This window comes from the organism of the source record quoted next, unplaced genomic scaffold (assembly GCF_019419815.1).
Source record: "Pyrus x bretschneideri cultivar Hongxiangsu unplaced genomic scaffold, Pyrus_bretschneideri_v1 Contig8, whole genome shotgun sequence".
NCBI lineage: Eukaryota > Viridiplantae > Streptophyta > Magnoliopsida > Rosales > Rosaceae > Pyrus > Pyrus x bretschneideri.
Genome location: NW_025999820.1, coordinates 9,771,289 through 9,791,475, shown reverse-complemented (window position 1 = coordinate 9,791,475; position 20,187 = coordinate 9,771,289). Strand labels below are relative to the sequence as shown.

At 36.3% G+C, this 20,187-nt stretch overlaps 1 protein-coding gene and 1 pseudogene across 1 annotated transcript; both read left to right on the top strand.

The window, feature by feature from the left end:
* Window positions 1–7,100: 7,100 nt before the first annotated feature.
* LOC103959133 (2-oxoglutarate-dependent dioxygenase DAO-like) lies at window positions 7,101–9,012 on the top strand. The gene is made up of 3 exons (XM_009371482.3): window positions 7,101–7,468; window positions 8,192–8,510; window positions 8,602–9,012. The coding sequence occupies exons 1-3, from the start codon at window positions 7,116–7,118 to the stop codon at window positions 8,851–8,853; spliced, it is 924 nt and encodes a 307-aa protein (XP_009369757.2). The 5' UTR covers window positions 7,101–7,115; the 3' UTR covers window positions 8,854–9,012.
* Window positions 9,013–9,601: 589 nt separating this feature from the next.
* Window positions 9,602–11,553, top strand: LOC103959195 (annotated as a pseudogene).
* The last annotated feature ends 8,634 nt before the right edge of the window (window positions 11,554–20,187 follow it).

Below are 20,187 nucleotides of genomic sequence, written 5' to 3'. Positions count from 1 at the left end.
TTTGGCCACTCAAAACCACAAAGCAGCCACCTGGCAGTGTTCAACAAAGAAGCAGGCTCCTTCTTCAACAAAGAAGCAACCATAACGTTGGTCTGGTTCTAGAGATTGACGGCGATGAAATATGTCGGGTACGTGGTGTTGGCGTGAATGCTGCTGCGGCGGCGGGATCAAGAATTGGGGTTTCTCGGCGGCGGAGAAGGACTCGACGTTGGCTTGGCCGGTGAGGGCGTGGTTGCAGTGGACAAGGTTGGTGAAGCCTAGGCCTTGTAGTTTGTGGACGATGGCGGAGGAGGGGTGTCGGAGGAGGCGCGGTGCTGTGGTTTCAGTGGTGAAGGAAGGAGGGGGCGATGGAGGGGACGAAGGGTGAGGACGGGTGGTTTTGGTTGGGGTGGGCCCACTCCTCTTTATTTAACTTTTTTTGGCATAAAGTCACTTTTATATATATATATATATATATAATTTTATTTATTTTTATCTAAATTTCCCATTAGAAAAATATGTATTGTATTTGCCACGTCATCACTTAACAGTTAATTTAACGGATTAATTAATGGAAGTTTGATATTGTCACAAATTCATTAATTGAGATATAACATTGCAATGTTTTAAATATTAAGTATGAGATTGTGGTGCAATTCACAATTTAAGTAGTTTTGTATAATTTATCCACAAGTCTAACTTGAAATAATTTAGAGAAAATTAATGAAAATGGTTTAAAAACTTTGAGTTTTAACGAAAATGACAAAATAAAGGGTAAAGTGAATAGTACCATGATTGACATTTTAGTGGAAAAATGTGATTTTTCGTTAAAATGAACAATACCAGAAGCTTTTTGTTAAAGTTTTCAATAATTTAACCCTCCCAATTGGTAATGATTACTATTTCTTCACACCTATATGCTAAATTCAAATATATATGCATGAGTTGAATCGATCGTGAATGATCCAAGCAAAAACGTTTCTTCAAAATAGATCATGCGACTGAAGAAGTAGGTTGCATATTGGAAAAGAACAAGCAGGCAATTAAGAAAGGAGACGATGAAGATTTGGAAGAAATTCAGGATGAGCGATAGGTGAAAGATTGAGGAGATGGCCGCCATTCCATGTAACTTTTCGCAGAAACTGGTTTGGCGAAACTTGTAGTTGGAAAAAAGGTTGTAACTAGTTTAGGAGGATGTAAGTTGTACTGTGTGGATGGTGTGTATAAATGACATGCTCTTAATTTTATTTGTACATGGAGTTCGAAATTTCGTCCTAGTCTTTTATATTTGTTTTCTTCATATTTTTGCTTCAAAGAAAATACAGTCACTCAGATATTATCCCAGCTAACGCAAAGAAAATGCAGTCACTCATAACTAAATTTTTCCTTGTTGACAACGAAGTGTAAAGATTGGTTGATTTTTTTCAACCTCGGTTTAATACTCTTTTAGCAAAAAAATAAGCACCGCAATAAATGCACTTATAAGTTTTATCTCCAAAATCCATGTAATTTTCTGCAATTCCTACATAACAACATACATAGGAAAACAAAGAAAACATGACTTAAGAATAACATACTATTAACTGAATGCCAAAGTTATATATCAACCAAAAAAAAAAATTATATAAAATAAAAAAACATACCAATTCTATTTTTCTGGAGAAATGCTGGACTCTTGTTCATGAGATTGTGATTCTCACGATCAAAGGATTTTTCACGTGTGTTTTCAAGATTGTTTGACAAACTAACAACCTTTTTTCCCTTTTATTAGAGCCACAAACAATTTTTTTAACACGTGTAATGGACTGCGTTATGATAATTTGCATCTTTGATAGCACATTGTACAGCAGTTGACCAGCTAGTACTACACTCATGTTCAAACCATGAAGTTCGATGAAACGTATCAATTTGAGACAAAACAACGGTTTGAGAATTTTGAATATAACTGGCTCTACACACTCTTTTTGGTTGGTGACCATAATTGACAAACATATTATATTCATTGTCATTGTTTTGTTTCTGCTTGACAGTATTGTTTGTTAATGCATTTATAGATCTTTTAGACATTGCAAACAAATTTTTATGGCCAATTGAAAAACAAATAGCAGTAAACAAATTGGGGAAAAAGGAAAAAATTAACAAAGATGCAACACACATATTAAAACAACAGATATAACATTAAATGCAAACAAACTACTAAAATTAAAATTTCAATTTGAGTATAATAAAACCTAAACAGAACATGAAACTTTCTTCTAATTGTAAAAAAATAAAATTAAACCAGATGGTATAAATTTGAACTCAATAATTTTAGAAGTTTAAATCACCTACCTTTTGTGTAGAGAATCTTGGAACGCGAACAAAACCAACTTGATGTTAAATAATGCCACGTTCTCAAACCCTGTGAAAAACCAACATAAATATTATTGAACAATAAATTTATTAAATTGTGAAGTAACAAAATTATTACCCACCACCAAAGATGTTTTAATCTATATTTCTAAATTTCTAACACAAAAAGAAAAAAGATGAACCGCATTGCAAAAGACATAAACGAAAATACAAATTTTGCACGAAATGACATTTGATATACCAAATTTTTTTAAAGAATGATACAAATACCAAGACACATATATATATATATATATGTATGTATAAACAATTATCAATATAATTAAAAAAAATTGTAAATTCTAAATTTGACATTACTTGTCAGCTCACCTTTTATTTTTCTTTCCAATTTCAGCAAAACACACTTTGTGGTTTATATAAATTGTTGTAGCACTAATCTGCACTAGAAAAAGTAGTCATAAATAAGACGTGCAAAACAATAACACTACAACAATTTTTTTTTTTTCATTCAAAGCAATGGTAACACACACACACACATATATATATATATATATATATATAAACATTTATCAAAACGATTAATAGAAATTTGTAAATTGTAAACTTGACACTACTTAGTAGCCGGACTCACCTGTTTTTTTTTTCAATCTCAGCAAGAGCACTCGGTAGCTATATAAATTGCTCTGACAATGATCTGCAATAGAAAATACGGTTACAAATCAGATACACAAAACACCAATACTACAATGTTTGTTTTTTTTTTTTTTTCATTAAAGCACTAATAACTAAGAAAGCTCTATTTCTAAGAAACATTAAAAAAAAATGACAAAGTGCACTCACTTTAAACTGAGAAATCTCTATCTAGGCACATAATTTATCTTCCTCTTTCTTCTTAAGCTCTATTTCTAAGAAAGATTAAAAAAAAATTTACAAAGCACACACACTTTACACTGAGAAATGTCTATCCAGGCACATAATTTATCTTCCTCTTTATTTGTCCTCCTCCTTCTAACCAAATTTTTTTAAAATATAACTAAATATAAATCCCAAATAGTAATCATCATACGCACTTCACTCAGCTACCTAAATGACTATTTTCCTAAGTATACACACATATACATGTAAATACCTGGGCATTGTTATACAGAAGTTTCATTCATAAAACACGCTCCATTTTTTATCCAACACGATATACACCTCAAATTATAATCTGAATGTAGCTGAACCTTATGATGTAATTAAAAAATAGGAACAAAGAGAAAACTAGGAATACAGAAATTTCATATATAAAACCTACCCCATTTTTCATGCAACACAGGATAGAGCTCAAATTAAAGTCTGAATGCAGGTAGAGGAACACTTACGAATAAAGACTGCATGGAAAGAAAGGAGAAATCGAAGGGTGCTCCATGTTTGAATCCGGATGATATCCCGCAACAAAACTTGTCTGAGAATCTCAACAGGAATTTGGGGCTAATTGGGATTTTAGGGTTTAAATTTTCAATTGATTTGGTGATTATAACTAGCTCAGAGAGAGATTGGTGTTGATGAGGCGATGCAAACGACGGAGGTTTTATGGCATGCTAGGGTTTTCGGAAAACTTTTTTCTTATTATGCTATATGAGTTTTCTAACACTGAGGGTTAGTACGTTTGAAGGGTAGTTGATTTTAGTATTTTTAATATTAACTTGGTCCACTCAAGTTTTGTTTTGCGCCTCTTTCATAACTTAGAAATGAGGCGTGCAAGCGATCCCGGCGTTGAGGCATTCCCATAATAGTATATTGAGACGAAGAACTGAAATCGTCGTGATCTGCACATACAAATCACCAAATTCGTACGAGTTCTCTCCATCTTCCATCTGCTTTAGAAATTTAAGATGAAATAATCCAAGCCAACACTCATCTCCTGGTTGTAAACATGTATAGCACTGATGGGGGAAGACGCTGTTGCAGATGAAAAGGTAGTCCATGGTGGTCTCTTCGAACAGGGTCTGGGAGTTTGCGAATCAGCCCAGTGGAGACAGTGACGAGCTTTCCGACAATGGGTTAGTGAGAGAAGGAAAAGCCTGCCTTCGTGAGGAAAGCTTGGGCGTATTCGACTTGCGCCATGGAAGAGAAATGCAGAAGTTGTAGAAGCTTGGAGATGGGCCAGATTGTCGGATCTCAATTCGCTGAGCGAGTAGCCGTGAGATAGAGAGAGGTTGCTGGAGAGCATCGGGAACCGAAGGAGGGGGAAGATGAGGCCTTTCTGATTGTAGTGGTGGTGAGCATGGGGAGGTTGGAGAGGGGGAGGTCGGCAAGGGCGGATGTGAGGGATGACGATGAATTGAAGGGGGTGGGGCTCACTCATTTTGGCGTTTATTTAAATAATTAAAACTTTATTGTTTATTATTTTTTTATTTATCTCTACTAATTAATAAAACTCTCATTGTTAATCAAAACCCTATGAAATTACCGGTTTAACCCTTTAATTAAAATAAAACATGAATAAGAAATATGGGCAGAAATGTAATTTCACACTCCCAAGTTTTGCTATCTTTTTTTCAAAGCCTCACTTATATGTAATTCTAACATATCTCTAATTACAAAAAAAAAAAAAAAAAAAAAAAAAAACACTTCATACTCTCACATTCTCTATCACTCTCTGCATCTTTCTCGCCAAAATCCTCTTCAATCGCCCTAACCACCCCACCTCCTTCATCCCCTTCGCCCACTCCACCTGCCTCTAACCCACCTGCAAATTATGTAGGCTCTTCCTCTCCTCCAATCCTAATTGCGCTCCGCCAGACCCACCACCCAACAACTTCTCCCACATACTCTGCGTTTTCCCCCATGACACCTATTTCGCCGCCCCCTGCCTCTTTGACCCACGAATCCTTGACTGGAGGCCCTCCCACCATGAATGGGCATCCAATGTTCTGAAGATATGAGACTCATTATTTAGTTTCTACATCTTATGCGAGGTTGGAGGAAGAAAATTTTCAGCATTTAAAATCCCTTGCAATACGTTCAATGTGGCATTGAAATACATATATTAATCATGATTTATCACTCCTCAATTACTTATTTTGTTGCATTCGATTGTTTTTACTTTTTTACAGGACTTGGTTTCATCAAAGTAGAGTTCCACATTATACAACTTTTGGGAGATGTACTGAAGTTAGTGATGATTTTAGTGTTTCATGTAACAATATCTTTACAAATTATTATAAAATTCTGAAAGTATTGCCTAACTCATAAGTTTGGTTTTATTTCACTAATGTTAGTAATTGTTTTCATAAGTTCATGTAACTCATACAACAGTGAAAAGATTTTTTTCTTTTCAGAATGACGTATACATTGCACATTGATTATAACTCATACCACAATAAAAATAAAATTGAGTTGCACACATATAGCGTGTGTGCCGGTTGCTAGTGTAAACAAATTTAACTGACACGTCATCAATTAACAGTGTATTTAACAGAATTTTTAACGGGATGTATGAAATTTAGTGAATGTTTAGTAAATATATGAAATTGAAACGTATTAAAAATGCTGTATGAAATTACAATTAGCTCTATACTTAAGGAGGTAAACTATAATTTATCCAATTTTTATTGTTTGTTGTGCCACATATCATTTGGTCGGGTATAAATTTTTATTGTTTGTTGTGCCGCAAACCATGTGGCTTGGTTTAAAAATTTTTTTTTTTCAAAAAATTAAATTTTTTTTTTTTTTTGTCTTACTAGCTTTACATGTGTTTAAAAAAATTAAGAAAAGACTAAAAGATGGTATAAATTTTTATTGTTTGTTGTGCTACAAACCATGTGGCCTGATTTTAATCACATTTAGAATTTTTTTTTTTTGTCTTACTAGCTTTACATGGGTTTAAAAAATTAAGAAAAGACTAAAAGATGGTATAAATTTTTATTGTTTGTTATGCCACAAACCATGTGCCCCGATTTCGATCACATTTTTTAATAATTTTTTTGTCTCCCACAAGCTATGCATGTGTTTAAAAAATTAAGAAAAGACTAATAGAAAGAGTCCACAGACAGGTGAACATGAAGGGCAAATTCGGTATTTTACTGTATAAAAAGGAAAAAAGTAATGGCTGAAAACTAACTTGAGTGACGTTTTACCCCGTTTACTGTAATGAACAGTAACTTGTGTTGGGTTTTAATATAGGTATAATATTGCATCAGCTTTTATGCATCTTCAGTAATAATCGAGTGCTCTGATGAAGCTAGAACATACGAACAAATCGATCCTAATAATTTATTCGTGTGGCGAAGGCAATGTAAATAAAAGGCAAAGAAGAAATGAAAGTTCTAACTTCATCAAGTACTTCAAACTTTCTTGACTGCAACTCCAAAATGATTACAAGATCTTTTATGTATATATGCATGCATGAAAGTATACAAAATTACAGTATCCAGAACTCTCTTGGTGTCATAATGTAGCATCTACAACTCTCGGCAATGACACTTGACAGAGCCACCTCAACTTCCTCAATCTTTTCACTTACCTGCCAAATCTCTTTCTAGGTCGATTTAATTTCTAGAGGTATGTATTATTGTTGTCCGTTGCCATTGCAAATCTGCAAAACTGAACATGACACAGGACTTTTGGATAGTTGACTTTGTATATAAGATAGTACATGCCTCGTGTTCCTTGAGGTTGATAATTGATCAAAAACAAATGCATATGGTACAGTCATGGGAGGCGTGCTAAGCTTTTTCTTCTCGCTGTTTGTATATAAAAAAACGAGGAGAAATAAGAAACAAACCCAAAATTCAGAAATGGAAGGTGGAGAGGAAGACTGCAGGACAATCCCAGCCATTGACCTGAAAAATTTTCCAGATGCAGAAGAGTACAGGAAGCTGGGGGAAGCATCAGAGACATGGGGATGCTTCAGGCTTGTGAACCACATGATCCCACCGGCTCTGATGTCGGAGATGAAATCAGTGGTCAGATCTTTGCTGGACCTGCCCATGGAGATCAAGAAGCAGAACAAGGATGTGATAGCGGGCAGTGGATACATGGCTCCCAACAAACTCAACCCTCTCTTCGAATCTTTGGGGCTCTACGACTTGGGATCGGGTCAGGCTGTCGACAGCTTTTGCTCTCAGTTGAATGCTTCTTCCTACCAGAGGTTAGCTTTTGATTTTCTGATAATTTTACTAGTTTTCTACTTGGCATCAGTAATTTGATTACATTTTAGCTTAGTGAAAACAAGAAAACAACAAGCTCAATAATCTGTGTAATTATTTGGTTTAATGACGTTCAGTCTCGAGGTCAAATCTCAGACGATGGTTGTTGAGTGAAAAGAATGTTATAACATTAATCTGTAGATTAATCAATGATCATATATTTTATTGAGTGATGCTAGGGGACTAAATTTATAGACTTAATTTTGTAAACTACATGACATGGAAGTTGATGATTGGATTATTACTTAAATGTTGATTGAATTATTACTTAAATGTTGATAAACGTGCTCATTTCCTATTGATGACACATCATTTAGTTTGCAAATTTAATCTACAAATTTAGTCTCTGTAACATTACTCTAATTTTTTTGGTCTACATGTCAACCCCAAACTCTAAACTCTAAATTGTAATTCTCATTCGACGACTAATGTTGAATGAAGAAAAAATTACAACCTTAATAGATCATGTCGATTGTGACTTGTCACTAGTTAAAAGCACAAAAACAAAAGTTTTCACACACATGTTAAATTGTGTTTTAGCAGAATGCTATATACGACGGTTTTATCTAGCAAATTTAAATCTAGTCGTTAACTTGAGCAACGTACTGCATTGATGCATGGTAGAAAAACTTGTCTTAAAGTTTTTTTTGTTACTAAATGAGCAGAGAGGTGATAGAGAAGTATGCTCAAGCAGTGTATGAGCAGATTGTGGACATAGGAAAAAGGTTTGCAGAGAGTTTAGGGTTGGCTGATAGTGATTATCTCAAGGGGTGGCCCTGCCACCTCAGGATGAACAAGTACAACTTCACTCCTGAATCAGTTGGATCATCTGGTGTAATTTTACACACAGACTCAGGATTTCTAACCATACTTCAAGACGATGAAGATGTCGGTGGTTTGGAAGTGATGGACAAATCCGGCGCCTTTGTAACCGTTGATCCTTGCCCAGGCACTCTCCTTGTTAACCTAGGGGATGTTGCTAAGGTACTTTATTTTCTGTTTAGTGTCTCTCCAATTTTTTGTAACATCTTGCATTTGGGCATATTTCTTATGTTGTTGATATTTTTACGTGAAGGCATGGAGCAATGGGAGGGTGTGCAATGTGAAGCATAGAGTACAATGCAGGGAGGCAACAATTCGATTTTCGATCTCTACATTCCTCTTGGGACCGAAGGAGGAGGCGCTAGTGGAAGCTCCGGCGGAGTTTGTGGATTCCGAGCACCCTCGACTTTACGTTCCTTTTACTTATGAAGATTATAGAAAGCTCATATTCTCCACAAAACAACCTACTGGTGAAGCCCTTGCACTCATGCGCACCCCCTCCTAAGTTTGCTGATGTGGCACCAGAGAGAAGTGAGCCTAATGCCAATAACTGTATTTACAGAGATTATATAATATCTTGAAATAAGTAATTTAAAATTACAATGTTGCCTAATTGAACTGGTTAATCCAGATTTGTTCAGATAATCTTTCTGTTCTTTCTAGTTTTACTTTCTAGTGGAGGTTTCTTCGGTCTCACAATTTGTTAAAAACATTGGGATTGCTCATTGAAAGAACAATGGTGACATGGTTTGGATCTTAGATTAGTTTTTCAACCCAACAACTTGGTTTTGAAGGCGAGTCGTGTATTGATGGAGAGAAAACCTACGGTTTCGGTGGGAATATATATATATATATATATATATTTTTTTTTTTTTGTTTTTTTGTCTACAGTAAGCATTATGTAAACCTGACGTTAGAGATGGCAAATCAATTCATTGAATTTTTAATAGGAACCCGTTAAGACCAGTTTAATTTGGCACGGCGGAGGGCCACGGTCTCATCGCGGACCACTAGGGAGGAGGAAGGCAGGGTTGGATTCGGGTGGATTTACTTGGATTGGGTTAGCGTTGGGGCCGATTGGAAAGGGAGGATGAAGTTGTCCTATGGGGAAGACGGTGGAGAAGCCATGGTTGGGTTGCTGGATTTATGGTGGAGGAGGAAGAGAAGAAAGGGAGAGAGAGGCTACGAGAGAGGGTAGACAATGGAATCAATGAAAAAGTTAAGGGGTATTGTTGTCCAAAAATTTATAATTTTGTGTTCCACTGGACCTGCCCATGGAGATCAAGAAGCAGAACAAGGATGTGATAGCTGGAAGTGGATACATGGCTCCCGGCAGCTTCAACCCTCTATGAAGATTTGGGGCTCCACGACATGGGATCGCGTCAGGCTGTCGAATGCTTTTGCTCTCAGTTGGATGCTTCTTCCTACCACATAACAACATGGGTTAGCTTTTGATCGTCTGATAATTTTACTACTTGTTCTCTACTTGGTATAAATCCGTACAATGTATAATGATTGGTTAGGGTCCGTACAATTAAAAAAAAAATTAATTATGAATGCACCCCAAAATTTACTGTGATAACATTCTCTTCTATGCCCTTATACGATTCCAAACCTTGTATAAGGCTTCCATGGTTAGACTTAAAACGTTTGAGAATCTTATTATTCAAATCATTTGAGAGCAAAATCTCGTTTGGTTTCAATTTGCTTGATTTCAATATGGAGATCCGGGAAGAAAGAAAACGAGTTGGTGGGGTGAACACGCAATTGAAGCAAACATACATAGAGTTTGATGTGGGGTGGAAAGTATGGTGTACGAGGGTAGTATTGAAAAATATGTGAGGTCCGTACTGAAAAAAATTGTAATTTGAAAAGCAAATGTAAGTGTATTAAGTAAATGAAGTGTAATCAACAATATTTGGGGTGCAACTACGAATAAAACCCTAATTTTATTACATTTTAGCTTAGAGAAAACAAGGAAACACAAGCTCAATAATCCGCTTGATTATTTGGTTTAGTGATGCTTAATTTCCGTTGAGGTCAAATCTCAGACAATGCTCAATCTCCGCGTGATTATTTGGAATGAAAAGAATATTAGAACCGTAATCTCTAGTTTAGTCAATAGTCATAAATGTTATTTGGTCTACATATCAACCCTAAACTCTAATTCTCAATTGAAGACAATTGTTGAATGAAGAAGAAATTTACAGCCTTGATAGTTTTTTCAGTACTCATATTTGTAAAAAGCCACTTGGCTCCTTACAATTAAGGAACGTTTCCTCGTTTCCTACCTCCACATAACAACGTACACTGAACTGACTTTGAAAAAAAAAAAAAAAAAGTATCCACAAACATATTGATTGTGATTTTTCATTAGTTCAAAACACAAACATAGGTTTCTGATCACATGTTAAATTGTGCTTTAGCAGAATGTTATATACGACGGTTTCATCTAGCACTTTTAAATCTAGTCATAAATTTGAGCAATCTATGTCATTGATGCACAGCAGAAGAACTCGACTTAAAGTTGTTTTTGTTACTAAATGAGCAGAGAGGTGATAGAGAAGTATGCTCAAGCACTGTATGAGCAGATTGTGGATATAGCGCAGAAGTTGGCAGAGAGTCTAGGGTTGGCTGATAGCGATTATCTCAAGAGCTGGCCCTGCCACTTCAGGATGAATAAGCACAACTTCATTCCTAAATCAGTTGGATCATCTGGTGTACAATTACATACAGACTCAGGATTTCTAACCATTCTTCAAGACGATGAAAATGTCGGTGGTTTGGAAGTGATGGACAAATCGGGCGCCATTGTAGCTGTTAATCCTTCCCCAGGCGCTCTCCTTGTTAATATCGGGGATGTTGCTCAGGTTAGCTTCCCAGCAATTCTTCAAGTTTGTAACATGTTTCATTTCTGCATATTTCCTTATGCTGTTGATATTTTTATGTGAAGGCGTGGAGCAATGGGAGGTTGTGCAATGTGAAGCATAGAGTACAATCCAGGGAGGCAACCATTCGAATTTCGATTGCTACATTCCTTTTGGGACCTAAGGAGGAAGCGCTAGTGAAAGCTCCGCCGGAATTTGTAGATTCTGAGCACCCTCGACTTTGCGTTCCTTTTACTTACGAAGATTACAGAAAGCTCATACTGTCCACAAAACTGCACGCTGGTGAAGTCCTTGCACTCATGCGCACCCCCTCCTAATAAGTTTGCTGATGCGGCACCAGACACAAGTGAGCCTAATGCGTTGCTATGTTTACATTAATATAATATCTTGAAATAAGTAATTTTATATTACAATGTTGTCTAATTGAACTGGTTAATCCCGATTTGTTCAGATAATCTCACTGTTGTTTCTGGTTCTACTTTCTAGTGGAGATTTCTTCGGTGTTATAATTTGTTAATAGAATTGGGATTGCTCATTGAAAGAACAATGGTGTCATGGTTTCGATCATAGAGTAATCAATCAACCCAGCAATTTGGTTTTGAAGGCGAGTCGTGTAGTGAAGGAGAAAACCTATGGTGTCAGTGGGAATATATTTTTTTTGTGTCTACAACATGTATTAGGTAAGATTGACATGAAAAATACGGTAAACACAAGAAAATATATCTTGAGTTGTATAATTATTTCACGAATAACTTTACATCACTCTTTGTGTCCACAACACTCATTATGTAAACTTGACGTAATAAATATGATAGACACAAGGAAATATAACTCTAGTTCTATAATCATTTCTCGATTAACTTTGAAAGTATAGTTGATTATAACCCGCCACAAAAGAAGATTAAGGTGATAATAATTTGTAATTCACAAAAGAAGTAGGGATTAGTATGCACTTCACAGCTTACCAAACTTAATTGTTCACTTCTATTACATTATTCATAAGTACGAAAAATAGAATCAAGATCTATATAATTATAAATATTGAGACAAAATATACGAACTTACACATGAACAAGGCACCTTCGGTGAAAACAAAATAGAAAATAAAACAAATTTAAAACTAGGAAATTTCTCAAGCAAAAAACAAAGAAATTTCTTTTATTTTTTAAAATTAAAAAAATGGAAAAATAAATAAAATGGGAGAACGTGGGACTGACAACAGAACAAGAATCTTAAAGCAAGTAGAAGCTGTCACTATGTCCTCTTGTTTCTCGGAAAGGGATCCTCTTCGGATCACTGCCATCAAATCCTACCAATCAACAAATTCGGACTCTTGAAATCTGATCTAATAGCTAAAGTTATTATAACATTTAAAAGGACCCCTTGTTTTTAGAAGTTTGATCAAATTTTAAGGGCCCAGATTTGTTGATTGGTAGGATTTTGTGGAAGAGATCCGCAGAGGATCCTTTTCCATGTTTCTCCATTGTTATCCAGGCTGTCATAGCATGGAGTCCACTCCGAAGTATCCGACACCGAGATCTCAAAGGGACATGACGACGTTGTTTTCAGTGTGTTTGCTATGCTACTCACTCCCTCAGGCATATTGCTGGAGGGCCACACGAAAGCGGGTTTAAAAGGCGGAACTCGGAGCACCGGAACTGACTCGGAAATGATTTGGATAATGTTTTGGGTCTTGGGCCTCTTGCCCGCAATCGGGTGCATACAGGCCAGCCCAAAAAGCAAAAGCCTATTGGCTTCCTCCGCCACGTAATCATGAAGATGGAAAGAGATCATCTCCGGATCTCTCCCATCAAGGCCACCGGATCAAGTGATCCGGGCCTTTGAAATTTCATCCAACAGCCAAAAATTATTATAGCTTTTAAAGGGTCAAAACAGGTGGGCCATTGGATGAAATTTCAAAGGCCTAGATCACTTGATCCGATGGCCTTGGTGGAAGAGATCTGGAGAGGATCTCTTTTCGTTGAAGATATATGACTACTACCACATCATTTGACATATCATCATAGTTAGATAGGAATGCCACATCAGCTATTGTAGTTTGTTAGTTTCTGTTAGTTTGTTAAAGTTAGTTACATTGATAGCTTCTGACAAGTTACATTCGGCTGCTATATAAGCTTGTATTGAATCATTGTGAGATAACCTTTCATCTCTCTAAGAAATAACAAAGTTTTCATTCTCTTGATTCTATATATCTACATTTCTTCGAATACAATTCTTATATTTTACAGCAAAACATTCATCTGTGTAACTTTGATGAGTGTTATCATGGTATCTTCGCCATTGGTTCGATATTTTGGTGATTCTTTCTGCTGTGTTTTGACAATTCGATTGCTGTGAAGATTTCTGGTAATAGAAGATCTTTCTGGGTTCGAGTGATCAGAATTCGAGTTTATCAGGTGTTGCTTTTCTTTATGCACTCCTATTGTTTGTGTAATTGTGGCAACGAAGAATTTTCTATCAAAAGAATTGAAATTTGAAGGCCAATAGCCATTTCTTGATTTTGAAGTATGAATTTGAAGGCCGATAGCCAGTTCTTGATTGTATAATTGATGAAGTATTTCTGTCAAAGCATAAAGGCCGATAGCCATTGCTTTTTTAATTGATTGTTGAAATTTTCACACAAACAAGGCCGAAGCTAGTAGTGTGTGTTCTTGAAGATTGTTTGAGAAGTTGACTTTGTTATTCGCTTTAGATTGCTTGTGATTACAATACTGTAAAGATATGGCATTTAGTACTATGAAAATTAAGAGTCATTTGGGCATGATCACTGTGAAATTGAGAGAAGATGATTTTGTCAAATGGGATTATCAGTTTCAGTAAGTTCTTAAGGGCTATGATTTCTTTAGTGGTGAATCTCAGTGTTCTCCAAAGTATGTCATTAATATTGAGACTGGTGTAACTAGAGAAATTACTACTGCCTATAAAGATTGGGTTAAAACATATGTGTCATTATTGAGTTTGCTTATTGCTACACTTTTAGATGATGCTATGGATTATGTCATTGGATGCAAAACCTCTCAAGAAGCTTGGAAGTGTTTACAAGAAAGATCAGCTTCTGTATCAGTTGTCAGGGTTAATCAACTCAAGGCTGAATTTCATAAAGCATAGAAAGGTGCTGATTTTATTGATAAGTACATACTTAAAGGGTATCAGAGATCAATTGGTTACTGCAGGAAAGAAAATAACTGAGATGATCAATACAGTAATCTTAGCCAGGGAAACTCTAATTTCAATGAAAGAGTTTAGAGCTCAACTTCTTGGTGCTGAAGGAAGTATTGAATCCAGAATTACAACTTTGTCAAATTCAATGTTAGCCATGTATGTTCAGGGGAATAGTTCTAATACATAAAGGTCTCAGGGAGCTGATCATGGTTATGAACAAGGGGAAAGTTCTAATGCACAGAGGCCCCAAGTGGGCAATAATTACAATGGTGGATATAACAACAGAAGGTATAATTTCAATAATCGAAGATTTTCTAGTGAAGACAATGGTGGAAACAATAACTACAGGTCATACTCTACTTTTGGAAACAATGGGAAATGTGTTCAAAATAGAGGTTCTCAAAGTTCTTTCTCTGGAAATGGAAGTAAACAAGGAAATACTTGGACTCGTAATACCAACTACAAGAATGCTATATCTCATAAGTGTTAAATTTGTTACAGAAGAGGGAATACAACACCAAATTGTTATCATAGAGCTGATAATATTCAATCATCTAATGGTTTCTTGGTCTGTCAAATTTGTGGAAAAATAGGACATAGAGCTTTGGAATCTTTGACATGAATAATTTTTCATATCAAGGAAGTTCACCCCCAACATCTCTTGTTGGTATGGCTTCCCAAGATTCAACTGACACAAGTGAAAATTCAAATATCTAAGGTTTTTCAGCTGCTGATACATGGGTAATTGATACGACTGCAACTCACCATATGACATCAAATGTAGATGTTACTCTTTATAATGGTGATGCCAAAATTACTGTTGGTAATGGATAAGGTTTGCATGTTTAGAATATTGGTTATTCTCTTATTAAAACTCAACAAAAGTCATTAATTCTACGTAATGTGTTACATGTGCCAAGAATTATAATGAACCTGTTATCTGTTAAGAAATTATGCAGAGATAATGGTTGCTGGTTTATATGTGATGATTTGATCTTTTTTTTATACAAGACAAGGCAACTTGAATGATTGTATACCAAGGAAAAAGTGATGATGGGGGAGCTATTCAAGATACCAACAACAGTGTTTTCAAGGTCAAAAGCTACAAGTTTTGGAAGGTGTGCATCATTTGTTGGAAAGTAAATAAAAACTACAGTCTGGCATAAAAGGTTGGGTCATCAATTTGAAGAGGTTCTTAGTGTCATGTTGAATAATGCTGAAGTGTCAACTAGTATAGATTTGTGTCCATCTATGTGTACTGCTTGTATTCAAGGCAAAATGAGTAAATTGCCATTTCATTAAGTCAAGATAGGTCAAATGTTGTGCTTGAAATGATACACTCGGATGTATGAGGTCCTTCAGCACAGAGGTCTATAGAGGGTTATAGGTACTACATAAGCTTTGTTGATGATTGCTCTTGATTTGTATGGATTTTTCCAATGGTTAATAAATCAGATGCTTTTGCAATCTTTACCAAGTTCCATGCCTTTATTGAGAATCAATTCAATGTGTCAATTAATTATTTTCAATTAGATGGTGGAGAAGAGTATATAAGCAGTGTGTTTAGACAATTCTTGGGATAAAAAGGATTATACATCAGGTTTCTTGTCTTTATACACCCCATCAAAATGGCCTTGCTGAAAGGAAGCATAAACATTTGGTAAGACAACTATTAGTTTGTTATCAGATGCACAAATGTCTGCAGTGTTATGGTATCATGCATGTTCTCATGATGCATTTTTAATCAACAGAATGCCATGTAGAAATTTAAATATGCAGTCTCCTTATCAAGTTGTTTTTGGTGGTATACCTGAGATTAAGCATCTTAAAGTTTTTGGTATTGCAGTATATCTATTATCGAGACCATTTAACAAGAATAAACTAGAGCCAAGGTTAACTCAATGTGTATTTCTTGGTTTTGTTCATGGCTACAAGGGAGTCATTTGTTATGATATCAAGACCAAAAAGTTCATTTTGTCAAGGCATGTAATACATGATGAAGATGTATATCCATTTTGACAAGTTCAAAAACATAAGGATCATTCAATTGTTCACAGGTCTCCTCAGTCACCCGTTTTGGTTCAATTACAAGTTCCAAAAGAAAAAGTTCTGTATACTACACAGTTACAGAATGATTCTCAGGTAGTTAGCTCTATGAATATATCAGAGAATGATACTGGCCTAAGTTGAAGTATTCAAAGTATTCATGGAAATGGTAAAGGTGTGAATTTGGTTGATAACTTGAATGTTTTAAGTATCAGCAGTTCACAGAGACTTCCAATTAGTGACAGAGATGTAAATTCAACTAATAGCACCATTCACATGAGTTTCCAAGCTCTTCACATCATCCCTCTCCTACAAATCATCACTCTGGTACATAATCATTGTTACATGTCCTCTCAGATTCTCAACTTGAGGTAATTCTTCCAAATTTATCTCAGTCTGATCTGATTGCACATACAATATCATCTACTCATTCAATAGTTACTAGATTGAAGAGTGGTACAATTGAGAGAAGAAATTATGTTGCTGTGTTAGCACATTGTCTTGAACTTCATTCACTTCAAATCAATGAAAAATAACCTTTCACTAGAGGTTACTTTTTTATATCTGAGATTACTGATGCATCAGAACCTGCAATATTTAGAAAAGCTGCCACTATACCACAATGGCAAAGGCAATGCAGGAGAAGTATGATTCACTTAGAGCACAAAGGACTTGGGTATTGGTCTCACCCCCTGAAGATAGAGCAATTGTAAGAAGCAAATGAGTATACAAAGTGAAAAAAAATCCAGATGACACTGTTTCAAGGTATAAAGCAAGGCTTGTAGCCCAAAGTTGCTCTCAAGAACATAGGATTAACTACTTGGACACCTTGAGTCCAGTTGTGAGGCATACCACTGTTAGAATTATTCTAGCTTTAGTTGCCATTAATCATTGGAATCTTAAACAATTAGACATAAAAAATGCCTTTTTACATAGAGATTTACAAGAAGAGGTTTAGATGAAGCAACCACAAAGGTTTGTTGATCCATCTTACCCTTCTTATGTCTGCAACTTGGTCAAGTCATTACTTGGCTTGAAATAGGCCCTAAGGGCTTGAAATTCAAAGTTTTTGGCAGTTTTGGAATTTCATAGATCAACTTCTGACACAAGTCTGTTTGTAAAGAGGGATGAATTCAATATCATCATATTGTTACTATATGTTGATGATATAATCTTAACTGGTTCCAATCATGTGAAGATACAAAGGTGATTTAAGAGCTCTCTGAGGTATTTGAGATAAAAGATATGGGGTAGCTTACTTAGTTTTTGGGCTTACAGGTTCAATATAAAGATAATAGAGATGTTTTGTTCATCAATCTAAATACATTAAGGATTTGGTTCACAAAGCAGGAATGGATTCGTGTAAACCTGCAAACACTCATTCTAAACCTCATCATCAAATGCTTTATTCAGAAGGACAAAGTTTGACAGACCCAACCACCTATAAAAGCATTGTGGGCTCCTTACAATATCTGACCTTTACTAGGCTAGATATTGCTTTTGCAGTGAGTGTAGTATGTTAGTTCATGACTTCACCAACTGATATCCATTTGGAAGCTGTCAAGAGAATTATTCGATATCTTCAAGGAACCATAAACACTGGTATTGCTTTTTCTACAAACACAGTTACAAAGCTTATTGTTTTTTTTTTTTTTTTATTCTGATTGGGCTGCAGATTTGAATAATAGAAGATCAATTACTGGTTATGCGGTTTATGTAGGGAATAATCCAATCTTGTGGCAGTCTAGGAAACAAACCTCAATGTTAATGTGCTCTACTGAGGCTTAATATAAAGCCTTAGCACATACTACAACAGATATAGCTTGGATACGAAATGTATTGAAGAACTTGGGAGTATTCTTGGATGCTCCACCAACTATTCACTGTAACAATATGTCTACCATTGCATTAAGCGCAAATCCAATTTTTCACTCAAGGATAAAATATCTTGACACTAGTTACCATTTTGTAAGGGAGAGAATACAACAAGGAGATTTGGAGGTTTCATACATTCCAACTGAAGATCAAACTACATATATCCTTACTAAAGGTCTTCATAGTCCCTTATTTGTCAGTCATTGTTACAATCTCAAACTGGAAAATCCCCGTTGAGGGGATGTTGAAGAAATATGACTACTGCCACATCATTTGACATATTATCACAGTCAAATAGGAATGCCACATCAACTATTGTAGTCTTTTAGTTTCTGTTAGTTTGTTAAAAGTTAGTTACATTGATAGCTTAGCTGACAAGTTACATTCGACTACTATATATGCTTGTACCACCCCCAAATTAGAGTGTAATTTCATAAATTCCCTAAAGTTGTAATGAAATTTCATTTTGGTCCCCTATCTTGACTAAACTGGACCCTCTATCTAGATTTCTAAACTCCCTCAAACTGCCACATGGCAGCACCCCAACTCCCTACTTCTCTTTCTTTCCCCCACCCAAGACCTCACTCTCTCTCACTCTCACTTTCAACCCTATCTCTCTCTACACTCACTCCATTCTCTTTCTCGAAACCCTCTCACTTTTCGATCCACCCGCACCCTTACCACCTCGGCGTCGACAACACCACTTTCACCATTAACACCTTGTCGTCTCTCTCTCTCTCTCTCTCTCTCTCCCCATCTCTCGTTGGTGCGAGGCACGGTGGAGCCCAGGAAAGCCCAGGCAAACCCGAGGGCACCCAGCCCAATTTCTGAGCATTGTCGACCATTTCACGGCAAACAGCAGGTAGCAACTTCTTTCTCTCACCTTCCTCTTCAATTTGATACCTAGATCGGAGTCTAGGGATAAGTATGGTCATCGACCAGAGTTGGGAAAGCTCCAGCGCTTTCCTGTTGAAACCCAGGCCTTTCAAACCAGTCTAAAACCCTCGAGCCTTAGGCTTGTTAATGACCTCACCCAAAACCTTTTTTTCGTTGCATTTTTTTATTTTTATTTTAATTTCTCAAACCCAAAAAGCCTTGGGCCATTTTGGTTAGGGTTTTAGGCCCGTTTCCTTTAAAACCCAAAACCCTTAGGTCTTAAGCCTCAAGGCGGTGCGGGCCTAGGCCTTCGGGCCTTGTGAATTGGACCCCAAAGCCCAAGCCCAATACCCTAACCAAGCCCAAATCTGATTCAGAAACCCCAGCCCAACCGCGTATGAGCCTGCGCGTGGCCGGCGAGTGGGCGATGGCCTGTGCTGAAGCATGAAATGCATGCACCAACGTCCATGGCAGCGTTGATGGCGGCATCGTCGACTTTTCTGGTAACCCATGGCGCCACGTGGCCTCAGAGCTGCCACATTTCTACGGCACATGAGGGCATGTGGAGCGATGTGTGCCGTATCTGAGGTCCACTTTTATGTTATTCAACGTCCTAAATTCGTTTATGATGTTCGTTTTCCGAAATTCAATCGTTTGAGTATAGTTTTGTTAATTGTGCTCTTTATGTGCATAGGTGTAATTAATAGTGGAGTTTCCGTTATTCCTTTGGGCATGGCTTTGCACCAACGGTGTACGGTGAGTGGACCCCTTCTAAAAATGCATGTTTTAATAATAGAAATGCATACATGAAAAGCATGATTTAATGATTACGTTTTATGGGATAACATGCTTATTGAGGCTAGTTTAAATTATTACTATTTTTCCTATAACCTATGCTCTTTATAGGATATCTGATGGATGACGATATAATATTTAGAACATGTTTCAAACACTTCTTTGTAGTATAGATG